This window comes from Neodiprion fabricii, chromosome 3 (genome assembly GCF_021155785.1).
Source record: "Neodiprion fabricii isolate iyNeoFabr1 chromosome 3, iyNeoFabr1.1, whole genome shotgun sequence".
Taxonomy (NCBI): Eukaryota; Metazoa; Arthropoda; class Insecta; order Hymenoptera; family Diprionidae; genus Neodiprion; species Neodiprion fabricii.
In genome coordinates, this window is record NC_060241.1 from 40,482,668 (window position 1) to 40,495,566 (window position 12,899).

Here is a 12,899-nt window from a genome sequence, read left to right on the forward strand (position 1 = left end):
AAAAATTTCGGCACTGTTCGAAATTAATAATATTATTGCTCCGTTCCAAACACCACATTTAATTTAGCACATGATTAATGCCTCACGACGAAAGAACATGTTACTGCGTAATGTAATTTCTTTTTAGGCGTGTTTTAGAAAAAGATGAAGAGTGTCGTAGAATATCACTGTTCCGAATGTCAACTTGATGTCAACGACGTCAAAATATTGAAAACACGATTGAAGAGTCGAGTGTTTGCTGTCTAGTATGTAATTCGAAGATCTGAGGGAAGTTTATTTATATTTTCTAAAGCGATCTACGCTGATTTTCTGTATTATTATGTTACATATAAGATGGAAATCGATCACGGCTTACGCAATACTAGCATCCTCTCCAAGTCCTACATGCGAGGGATTGAACGGTAACAAAGTTTATCGATACTTTCAGGTTATGATAATCTGCAATCGTTGGTCAGAAGTTTCTTATTTCAATAGCTTTGCTATTTTTCGCAGAATTACGGGGAATCAAAACAAACAACGGGATGCATTTGAAATACCAGAAGTCATTCAGGCACGTAAAGAAGAGTGGGCAATGCTATTTGAAAAATTCTCTCAGGTAACCTAACCTAAGCATTGCTTGGCCTCCTTCATAACTCAAACTATCCTGGAAGCTATATACAGAATTTGAGTACACATACAGAAATCCACACACACAAACATACAAAATTAAGCAAACATAAATTATCGTTCTCGATCAGCTAGTGCATTTTTTGAACAGGTGATATATTTAATAATGATCTTTACTGTCGTTTAATTGTTGCTACATACGTGTGCAATGGACACAGCTAGTGTATCTGGTGCCAATTTAAGAAGCTCGCTATCACTGAAGCAACTAATAAACGACTACAATAGGAAAAACATGAAGCATGTTTAATTTTGCAGGTGTCTGACGATCTGGAATTGTATATCCGCACCCTAAATGCAGACGCTGAGTCAAGTGGATCGTGCGAATACCGGGTTCCAGTTCGTAAATCTGCAGCAGAAGTTCAGTACTGGGTTGATACAGGGAATCCTCCATGTCAGGCTTTTGAGGCTTTAGCAAGTGATTCGGATGTAACTATTTCGATAAGCGAAAGTGAAGGCGCAGGCTTGGATGAATCCCAGTTATCAACTTCAACATCGTTGGTCGTTACTAAGCAATTTGCAAGCAGTAGGGAGCAGCTGTTTGGGACATGCTCATCAGGTAGCTCGGTTGATACTACAGCTTATATATTGTCAAATGCAAACATGACAAGGAAAGCCAATCTTCCCTTCGATAAGGACCCTCGTATCGCAAATATAACTAACACAAACAATAATCGTATTGGTCGATTCGTTAGTAACAGAATCCCAAAGGTTGTGCTGACACGGTTAACAGGGATTCCTAAACAGACGTCAAACTCAGACAATAATGCAATATTGCAGAAAAATATGCCTCTGGATCTAAATTGCATTAGCAAAAGAGAATCCTTTGAAAATGATAAAATAAGTGCAATGGGTGATATGTCTTTGGCTGAACGCATAGGGACTATTGACAAACGGTGCAATTCCGACGAGCACAAAGACTCTGAAGTTACTTTGGAGTCTAAGAAGTCTGCCGTAGATAGTCTTCCCATTGAAAGTGAGAAGGCAGACGAAAAAAATAATAGCGGAATATCATTCCATTCTTCAAACGAAATTGTAACAGTTAGTCAAAAAAGAAAATCAAACTGGAGGAAACTGTACTCAGTCAACCGTGATGTATGTGATGAACTTACGCCGATGATCAAACACTGTCAGGATAGCAGGTCTGGCCGAAAGAGTATTCATCCGGCACTAGTAGACAGTTCTTCAACACGTCGACCTAGAAAATCTGTATTCAGACCACAGTTGTCCACTTTGACAAGGCGGTCGAAAATCCGAAGGTTTAAAAATCGCTCCATCAATACAAGCTCTGCCAAGAATAAGCTTAAGAAAAAATCGTCTCTCATTAAATCGAGGGATGCCGAGGATTCCCAAGGGCTGCATAGAGATTCGCCTGACAGTATGGTTATGAAAAGGAATGACGAGATCTACCTTGGTCAAGAAAAAACAATTGATTCTCCCACAAAAGAAACTTTGCTTGAAGCATCGCCAATCTTGCATACAAAATCGAACAAAGTTATGAAAAGTGATGACCCAGCTGCTGCTTCTTCCTCTCTAAGTTTGCAAGATGTTTCAGAAATTATAAATGAGGAAATGAACAGGATTCAGGAAACACATAATAGCGTAGCTGGAAAACACTTTTTGAAGCAATCCTTTCCTACGGGTAGTCAGCAATTTGAGAATAGACATAAGGAGGATGATCAAGGCTCTGTATTCAGACCGCCAGCTGATTCGTTATCCGAGCTGATGGACAGTAGAAGACAAAATATATTTGATGCAAAGAAGAATTTATATGCAACAGATTTGAAGTCATGTTCTGACACAAACTCTCCTTTGGCATCGAGTCCGAGTAAAATTCAAGTTGCAGAAGATAATGGCAGTGAGGCAAGCACATCATTGTTGCATAGTTTCAAGCAAAAAATAAAAAGACAAAGCATCTCTTCGCCAACGAAAGTAAAAGCAACCAATATTTGTCTTGGTTCAGAAATTACTGTACGGAAGCCAATAATTATTCTGCATGATTTTCTGCACCTGAAAAATTGTTGTGGTGAACTGGAAAAACAACATAACAAGAAATGGCTCAGTAAACAACATCAGAATGAAAATTTACACACAGTTGAGAAAGACATGGATGAGAAAAATTCGCTGCAAGACAATTCGGTTCAAGAAGATAATGTAAACTTCAAATTTACGCAATCATTGAACCACAGAGACTCTGAGATGAACAAAGCAAAGTTGAATAAGAAATTGACATCTTTGAAGAGCAATAATGATATTTTAACGAAGAATATAGATTTAGTTATCGACAATCCTCGTTTGTCAGATCAAAAATTATCGCCTCTGAAAACTCACGAGCCAATTGAAGATATTCATTGCGCTTCTACTACTGGAATCAGTTGCCGTCCTGAAGCAGCAACGAGTATACAATTATCAAAGGATAGAAAGGCAACGGTTAAAACGACCAACAGAAACTGTAATTCACAAGACTCATTATTTCATCTTATATCTTCAGACGAGGAAGATATTTTAGAAACATTGACGCGCCGTTTGAAATCACGATCGTCCAGAAAAACGAGATCCCTCCGAGAAACGGGAGGAACGGAACTTATCGATCGAGGTGAAAACCGTACAGTTCAAACTCCAAAGAAATCTCAAGGCGCAGAGCTCAATAGTGCACGTTATAAAATAGTCTCTAGCAGTTCAGAAGATGAAACGAATATCATGAATGGGAGAGGTTTGCAACACAAAAAAATTGCTAGTTCCAGGACATTTACAAAGCTAAGCTCCAAGAAAAATAAGGGGAAAAGTTCTCCAAAATCTGAACAAACGACATCTCCAGTACAAGATGAATGTGTGAATAAGGCAGATAGCTTTCAAAGTGATGATCAAGAATTAGATCGCCAATCTTTGGATGTGAACAAACATTTTGAAATGAAGAAGGGTAATCCGGCTAATAATCAAATACACAATTATAACAAGTCACATGAAAGGATGGATGAAAATATCCCCAAGTCTAAGCTACCAATTTCTCACAAGACTGACAACACCAGGACAACTGTACTGATGTCACGTACCAAAGAAAATTTCACAGAAAAAAATTTGAAGCACTCTATAACACCCATTGATTTGGCTTTGAATGATAGATCAAAACTACGTAAGAATATCTCGAAATCAAATGTATCGTCCGAAGATGAGAGAAGAATATATACAAGAGAGCACCGGGACGCGGTTGGAGTGGTGAAGAAGTTGGGTAACACCCGATTGAAGAAGAAGAGAAAATCGAATTCTCAGATTGACGACAATACAAGTGCTGATTCCGTCAGGACTGAAGGAGAGCTGGAACTTGGAAGGGTACAAAATTACAAAAATAGGAGAAAAAGTTTTTGTGAGATGGATAAGGTAGACGAGGCGATCGATGGAAACTTGGCAACTTCCAATGGTTGCGAAAGATTTCTGATAATTTCTAGTGACGAGTCATTTAAAAATGATGATCCGACGATTTCCCGCTTCATGAATTGCGCTGGTACGAATTCTCAGAGGAAAGAAAATGAGAACAACGATGAGAGTTACAATTCAAATTCATTAAAAGATTCTATGAGTCCTACAAAGCAGGGACTTGTATATGAAAAAGACACGCGTTCGTCATTGAAAAAAATCTCTGTAACTGGACAAAAAAAATCAAAGATTATTTTCTGCACGAAAGAATACTGGGAATCAGATTCTGATTATTCGTAACTTATTTTGAAACTACACAAGTTACAGTAATGCTTAAATAAAACAGTTTACTGTTGTGACTATTTATACATAATTACTGGATATTGTTATTAACGTTTCGTTGTTGAGACTTTACAAAAATAGCATGATATTCGTACGCACTTATAGCATAAAACGCACAGTTACAAAAGACTTTAAATCTATGAATTTTGTGATATTTCGATTAAGAGTGAACCACCGTAGCCATCATATTTGTGGTGGACGGTAGAGTTAACTGGTGGTCAACGTAGGAACTTCCATGGTCAGGAGTGCACATATATGCAAAATAATTTATGGTGCCTTCGAGGTCGCAAATTTCTACATTTTTTTTTGACGAGAACATGTGCAGAAAATTGGTATCAAAGACTGATTCAGTTGTAACGATTTATAGTTTTTTGTTTTTATTTCTGCGTTATATTCGGAAACCGAAAACTAATTCACATCTAATCAACGCATGTAACAGCATAATCAATTCAAAAGAATAAGTCAATAATTTGTGCAACTGTTGCCGATTCGTCAAGTAAATAAACAATAAAAGAGAAAAACTTTCAACACCACGTTTTGAAACCACAAGCAGGACGTTTGATTGTGTGAATACAATTAGTTTCTTGTTCTATTTAATTTTCCTTAATGTAAATAAGAACATTAAATTCTTTGCTAATCAGGTTTACTGGTCCTAAGATCTATTAATATTTAGAAGTATAATTGTTAAAAGTATCAGTATACAATTATACATAGCTATATAACTTATTAATAAATTAAGGGTATCTGTAATATATGTTATATATTTTTCTTACTAAAAATTATCATAACGATAAGTTCTAAAGTTTTAACAATATACTATCGAAGAATCGATTTTTTTTTATCCTGTAAAATAAATTGTATCGTGTCCACGGCAAGTTATAGAATTATTTACATAATGCTGTAGAGTTTTGCACAAAAAATGTCATCAGATTCGTACACGTGCAAATTATACATGATAAGCAACTTCAAATCACAATCAATAATCGCTCATCGAATTGCCGTACCGATCATGTGATGACGAGTAAGGGCAAGATGATGGGGTTTTGATACGTCGCCGTGTAGAGTTGCTCTACCCCAGCGAACTTCCTTGAAGCCAGCCGATTCAATGCTTTTAACTGGGTCGAAATCTGGTCGACAACCGCCGTAGAGGTAGGGCCAAATTCTGGATCGAGACCAAAATGCTTGTAGCCAGTAAATAAGCGTGCCTCGTTCAGGGTCTGGCGTGTGTTCCATAAAGAAGTATGCACCGCCCTGCAAAACAATGATTTCCTCATACATTAAAGTAATTATTCATAGAATCGGAAACCGAATATTGCCAGTAAATAATAAATATACTTCGTGTTCAAATCCCTTCGAAAAGAAACACCCTTTTCGCGCATGTCAAGCGGGTGCAAAATTGCCGTTTTCACGCACGCTGTAGCGGGCGCAAAATTTCATGTCAGCCTGCTCGTGAACTGCGCATGAAAACATCAATTTCTTGAAACCGCTTCGCATGTGCGAAAGGCGAATTTTCAAAGGGACTGTGCCAAAAAAATAAATTGTGCAAATGAGGAGTGGAAGACAATTTAACTCGTGTGGTCAACACTCTCGCTTTGCTCGGGCGGTAAACGTCACACTCGCAATATATTATTTGGTCTACTATAACATATTACAAAAGAAATCAAATCGGAGAGATTGACCTTGGATACCTTCCTTGTCAGAAGAAATATATAATCCAATTACCGGCACTAGAACTCGCCGAATCTCGCGAAGTACGGCAGAAGGTGATTTGACCGAGCACAATGTTCTAGTTGTCACAACGGCGTCGATACTTTCGGAAGGTATCGCGCGGCTGAGACGACTTCCGTCGCCGACGAGAGTCCGTTCGACGAAGACGTGTTGGAAGCGCCAGGCGTAGTCGTCGTGAAAGAGATAGTCGGCCAATTTTCTGTTCCAGTCCACCCCTATTAGGTGACAGGCTTCTGGGTAGAATGGGATATTTTCACCTGAAAAGGGAACACACTCGTGATCGTGGCCGGGCCCTTAAAATGAATTTGGGATCTCGAACCTGTCTTAACGCCAATCTCAAGGATCCGAATTCGTCCCAAATCGCGAAGAGCACTGTCGGCCGAAACTAGACTATGCAGAGGCTCGAAGAGTCGGCGTTTGTGGAATCTGGCCAAAGTCGAACATTCTGTCTCGAATCCGACGAGGTGATCTCGGTACCAAACCTTACGAACTTTCGACCATCTCGAATATGCCCACGTAGCGATGACGATCACGATGATCAATACAAGCCCGTATCGTGCTCCTAATTCTCTCACCCACAAATCGGCAGTGCTCATGTTGTCCGACTTAATTAACCCTTCGTTTTTCCATGTCTATCGGTCCGGTAATCACTGATTGTACGTAATCGGGAGCTGCAAGTACTTGAACCCTTATTCGAATTAGTAACGTCCTGCACTGTCTCTGAAGTATAAAGAAAACGTAACCCGGCACACCATAGCTTTTGTCATAGTGACTGATATCGGTCCACACCTGCGCAGATTACTTTTGTGAAGAATGATCGACGAGGAACGAGTATAAAATAGGTATTTCCAATGTGGCCGCAAAATGCAATCGGCAATGGTTCGCAGTCCGAAGTTAACTGTCTGATGCCTGACCGGATCGCGACCCGTGCGACCCGGACTCTTATTTACGTTGCATGTGTGCTCAAGAAACGACAATCTCACCGGATAAGATAAGTGCAGTCACGTACGTCTCTCTGGTGTACAACTTTTGAATAACGGAACCAAGAATGGCGCCTTTTTTTAGAATGAGTTTCTAAGGGACGGCGATACATGATGCAGCCCTTCGTGCTGCCGATGCCGATATTTGGGGATACTTAAAAGCGACATGTGTTGACGATATTACGCACCCGAAAGTGTCCGGAAAAATAATGACAAATGATCGGCGGTCGGATCGACTGACTGCATCTGTAGCAGACACGCTGATGGTTTGATAGGTGTCGTTCAATGTAGGTAATACTAGTCAGGTGCTTTCAGTATTTCCGTTAGTCATGTCTGTTGGATACGGGCGATTTTCGATGCAATTAAATTGAGACTATGCTGTATCACGCGTTTGTATTAATGGAACCCTGAAACAATATCTTCGTGGGGCAGGGTTCAAGTTCCGAAACTGAAAAGTTTCGAAAGCGCCTAATTCCGAATTATTCCGAGATGTAAGATTCCAAAAATTCCAGTTACGATAGAGCTAAGTTCCGAAAAGTAAATTTCCGATGGGGCAAAATTACGAGAAATAAAATTTCGATGGACTAAAACTCGGAAAATTAGAATATACTCACACAGCGTAGGTTACTCAACGAGTGGTTTTAAAAAATCAGAAAAACCGGAAATCGGAATGATCAGGATTACGAACGTGAAAATATCGACAATCCAAAACAAAGAAAGATCAAAGTGGTGAGATTTCACCAAGCCAGAAACTCACAGAAGCGAAAATCTTCGATAATTTGGAATTTCGATGTTTGGGATTTTAAAATTTTCTCATTTTTGCACTTTCGGAGTTTGATTTCTTTACTTCAACTTTCGGTACCAAAAATTTCGGAATTTGTCGCCTCTGGAACTTTTCAAATTCGGGATTTCGACCCCCCCGCTGCGTAAACTAAATATACAAGTGAATAATTAGTAAACGAGCGATTTGGGGCATAATTCTAACCGTCCTGAAAATTTTTGTCCCACAGGAATAATAAAATACGGAAATGAACACCGCGGCTCTTACGGGAGTTCGTACACGTCACAGTACGTTATTCTAGTGCGCATCGAGGCGATGCGCTGTGAGAAAAAAAAACGAGGGGAGAAAAGAACGAAAAGCCATGGCGGATCGGCGAGTAGGTATTTCATGTTAAAAACAGCTAACAAAGCGGGAATCAATCGCGCACCCCGCCGGCACCCCGGCCAGCGCACCACTTAGGCGAAGGCGCACCCCGAGCTTACCATTCTTCGTGCGAATTGAGTCGGCTGAAGAGTGACCACAAACAACAGAATCGCACGTTACGGCTAACCGGTTGCACCGAACCGGGTGCATTCTCTCGTGGGTACGTAAAATAGAACCCGGCTTCAATTCAAAGTCATATCGTCGATCCCGAAGGCGTTTTGTTTTCAGGATTTGGGCGGGGAGAGGCAGTCCTGCTTTGGTAATGGGTCGCTGAGTCGGAGAATAATTAATACCTGATATGCTACCCTGCATACCGCGGTCTGTCTGCACATCGATCCGCATTTACCAACTAGCTGTGATATAAAGCTGCAATACCAGTTACGTCATACTACACGGGGTGAAATTTGTAAACCCGTCCGATGGATGACACGAGTCAGCAACGAAATCCTGTTGCAAAAAAAAAAAAAAATAATAAAAATACATTATAGATATGATGGTTTTAATGTGCCGAATCTATATCTGCTTCCCATTTTTTTCTGTCACATATATGTTAGGTACATGATATGATTTTTTTTTTATTTCTTGTTCAAAATCCAGATTTTGTTGTATTTTGTTTTTGCATTTACACTACTTTAATATACTTGAATAGTGAATCCAGGACATATTGCACATAGAAAGACTGTACAAGGAATTTTTTTTCAGTCGATTCGCCGTGAACATCCAATCAATGATGTGAAAATAAAAAAAACTACAAAATAACTAGATTTATACCTACTTGAACATGGATAGATTTTTTGACGATTTTAACTCGTAAATTTTTTTACTTTATGACTTTTTTTTATCAATCTTGTTCCTATCATTAGTGTTTGGTTATAATTTATAAGCAAAAATAGCCTTTCATTGAAAAAAACCATTATTACATGACAAATATCCGTGGTACATATTTGTTATTATTATATTTCGATTCAACAGCATGAAATCTATTATATCTAATTACATATAATAATTGGAAGGATAAAAAAAAAATGTTTTGTTTGCAGAACAGTGTTATTCTCCGATTTAAACGAAACTATTTCACCGTCGCTGTACTATTGGGATTGTCGCTTTGCAATGCGTCATCTGATGGAAAAAACTCGAACCAACACCACCAGACTGACAGCTGACCGATGAGTGTGTTTTTTCGCGCGTGGATGGTAGAACAGGTATATCATCGATTACGTTTCATTAATTTATGTGACATGAGTAATTTGAAAGCCCAAGAATTACGAACTGCCTCTATTAAAATCAAAAACTTAGGTTATGTGGTGATAAAATGGCGCCGACAACCAGGCTCTGACGTCATTTGAACGATTTCAAATACATGCGGGAAATTTTACGCGGCATGTGCCGGACTTCGCGTGTCGATTTACCGGGCGAACGCGTGACAGCCGGTGAAATTAGCCGCTCTAAATGTCGCCACACTTCGTAGATACCTACGTACGAGCATACGTGAAATCGGCGATGGGTGTTGGATGCAGTGGACACGGCTGTCCGGCCTGCGGATGCCTCGAAACAGGCAAGTCACCATCTGGCATTTGGTGCAAGCTGGGGTCTCGGTGCGTGCGGTGAAGATAATTGAAGGAGTAAAAAAAGGCGGAATATGGAAGAGGAATTATTGCAATTAATAACCAACGACGAGGCGAAAGACAAATTTAAAGAAGAAACGATCTCGGGCGTTTTTCGTCCACGTCCCCTAAAAAAAGATGGCCAGGAAATTTGCTTCCTCCGTTTCCTCCGGGACTTGTAACAACGGAGGGCGTCAGCAGATTTCTCCGGATCGGCCGCGAACCACGTTCAACACTTCGGGGTAACGGGCCAGAGGTACCCGCAAACCGTTCAAGTACTTTCACAGCTTATTGCCGAGCACGAAGCAGTCGCGTACTTTATCACCCGGATCTGAAAAGGGTGAAAAATGTTGAAACGCAAACGCTTTCGCAACGCACATACGTTTATAAACTTTGTAGAGGTCTGCTTTACGTTTCGATGTTATGTGCATACACGTTTGTTCGTTGAAAGGAAACACTGAAACGTGTATTTTCAACGTTTGCTATGTTTGTGAAAAAGTAATGTTATTTTTTTATCGAAATTAAAAATTGTCGGTGAATGAATTTGGTAGAAGGGGCAAACAGCGTTGTTGGAAAACGGATAATAATTTAAAATTAGCTCGAAAAAGTTTGAACCTTCATTGAAGTAAACGATTTTCTCTTTCGAAACCAGGTGTCAGTATGAATCAGGTTTCTGGGGGCACATAAAGCTTTGTAAGATCTCCTGCAGTGTATGTAACGTATATGTACTCGAGTAAGTAGGAAGACGGTGTTCGAGGATAGGAGCTATTCGCATTGTCTCCATTGTTGGCGAACTCTAATCAATATTTTCACAATATGGCGGCATTGTCCGGGGCACGAGCGCCCAGGCGAGAGTCCTCCACGTCTTCGTGACTCGCGGCTACCGCCCCTTTCCACCTCTTCGAACCGCGAGCTCGGCAAGCATTTTAAAAATATCTCCTCACCTCCTTCAGCTCCAACTCCTCCCCTTCAACTTCCGTTGCTAGAGGGCAAATCGACAGATTTTTCAGCGTTGCTTCACCGAAATAAATATCACTACTTGCAGAGCAGGATGTTGGAGAAAAAAAAACATGATGCAATTCTTCTACATTAGTTGTTTTGCTTGTGTGAGGAAAATTGAAGAAACGTATACGAAAAATTGGTGTACAATTTATTTATTTACATGCCGTGTATCGTTGCACCAGTGAATTCTGGCTATACGTCGTTTCAAAAATTAGGAAACGAATGGAGATAGAGAATTGGAATAAAGTTGTATCGACATATTCAGTTTGCATCGGATTACTCGTACATTCAGATTCAACGGTACTTGAATTCTGTCTTTTTGACGCTGACTGTCATATTACAGACGTGGCATGTGCGCGTGAAAGCTGATTGAAAAGGGTCGGGACTGCCTCACGTGATAATGCGGGAAATATCTGCAGATTACAACCAATAGCTTATATGTTCATTGATCTACGTGTATCCATAGTGTACGTGTAACTTGTACTATACTAATGGCATCGGTGAAAAGCTATATGAGACCATAAAATAATCTCATGATTGATTGATTGATTCACCTGTACGCTTAATAATTTGGCGCTATCGCGACAACGATCGACATTTCGATTGCACTTTTGAAATTTTTTCATTAAGTATTCTCGCAGCTGCCGAATCGTGGTTTCATTTTAGCTCTTTATTTCTTAACCCTTCGAGTAAACACCTATTTTTTCGATCACCGAGTACCTATACTCTGGGTCTATAGTCATTTCAGAACTACTGATTCCATCAATTCGAAAATATTCTTAGCCATTATTCAAATATTGTAGAATCAATCCTAGGTAGTTGAAATGCTTCTCGATAAATCATTTTTTTTTTTTTTTTTCAAGAAAAACGAAATTTTTTGACAAAGTTGTCATTTCGAAAATTATTCATATGTTGGGTAAAAATCTGAAAAAATTTGGGTAAAATAGTGGTATAATCAAAACTCGGAGGGCTTGAACGGATTTTCGACACATTGGATCCTCGGAGTTCTCAACGAAAAAGTCCAGGCTGTCTGTAACATCAATTAAACGCAAGTTTGTGCAGTCCGAAGGATCGGGATCCTCGCGTGCCAAGAGGGTGCCGAACGTGAGACGTCCTTCGGTGAGTTGTTTTGCCGTCAAGTAATTTATAGATCACAGAGAGCATTGACTTGATTGTTGGGTAAGGTGAGAATCGCGTAGTTCGTAAATCAGCGACGCCGTTTCCAGCGCGTCGTCGTTAGGTTCTTGTTAGTTACTCCCCGAGTCGTTGGACTTTCTCTACGCGTCTTTCAGGACTCGCATCCTTGCGACTATCTGTACCTAGTGGCGTATCGGTTATTATGCACGTAGCCGTCGAGGTGGTTGTCGTACGCTTAGATGTGTACGGTCTGCATTGTCAGGCGTTATGACTTGTTGACGAACCTCGTTGTGAACTGGTACTTAATGCCTTTATTATTTTACGATACTATAAATTACCGGCAGGAAATGTCCTGGCTACATTGAAGACCGGATCACGTGACCAACGCCTAGTTTTCTCGTCATTTTCTAAACTCGCACTGGCACCTGAATACCTGAATTCGCTGTCGATAACTCCTTTATAGTCAATGCAAAAAAAGACTTCCCTCGATTTGCGGAATGAAGGGTAGAATTGGAGAAAATGAACGAAAAAATTGCGCGAACGCAAGGTAAGCGTGGCAGGCAGCCGTCATCCGTCAACCTCTTCCCCGGGGTTGTTCCGGAACACAGTGAAGATAGTAAATCACCGAAGTCGAGAGCGCATGAGGTCAGCGTCGGGTGAAGTCCTGTAATTGTTTTATGACTGCAACGTAAAACCGGAAATTCCTCCCAGGGAGGGATACTTATACAGTTCTGAGATAGATTGCAAAATTCTGAACTCCGTGCAGTTTGTACCCGGCATTTCTTGAAATATCAAGGGATTATTTTTCTCTCATTTAATATTTCA

General features: G+C 40.1%; 2 protein-coding genes across 3 annotated transcripts; one reads left to right on the top strand and one right to left on the bottom strand.

Annotated features, from left to right (window-relative positions):
* The first annotated feature begins 67 nt into the window (after nt 1–67).
* Nucleotides 68–5,326, top strand: LOC124177745. 2 transcript variants are annotated; one of them, XM_046560508.1, is made up of 4 exons: nt 68–245; nt 334–401; nt 493–595; nt 922–5,326. In XM_046560508.1, the coding sequence occupies exons 2-4, from the start codon at nt 334–336 to the stop codon at nt 4,375–4,377; spliced, it is 3,627 nt and encodes a 1,208-aa protein (XP_046416464.1). In that variant the 5' UTR covers nt 68–245; the 3' UTR covers nt 4,378–5,326. The 2 variants fall into 2 exon arrangements, with proteins under 2 accessions (XP_046416464.1, XP_046416463.1); XM_046560507.1 differs by having other exon boundaries at nt 90–401.
* Nucleotides 5,327–5,406: 80 nt separating this feature from the next.
* Nucleotides 5,407–7,040, bottom strand: LOC124177748 (methyltransferase-like protein 7A). The gene is made up of 3 exons (XM_046560511.1): nt 6,467–7,040; nt 6,142–6,404; nt 5,407–5,670 (listed from the first exon to the last, which is right to left on the bottom strand). Exons 1-3 carry the CDS (start codon nt 6,741–6,743, stop codon nt 5,407–5,409), a joined length of 804 nt encoding a protein of 267 aa, XP_046416467.1. The 5' UTR covers nt 6,744–7,040.
* Between the last annotated feature and the right edge of the window lie 5,859 nt (nt 7,041–12,899).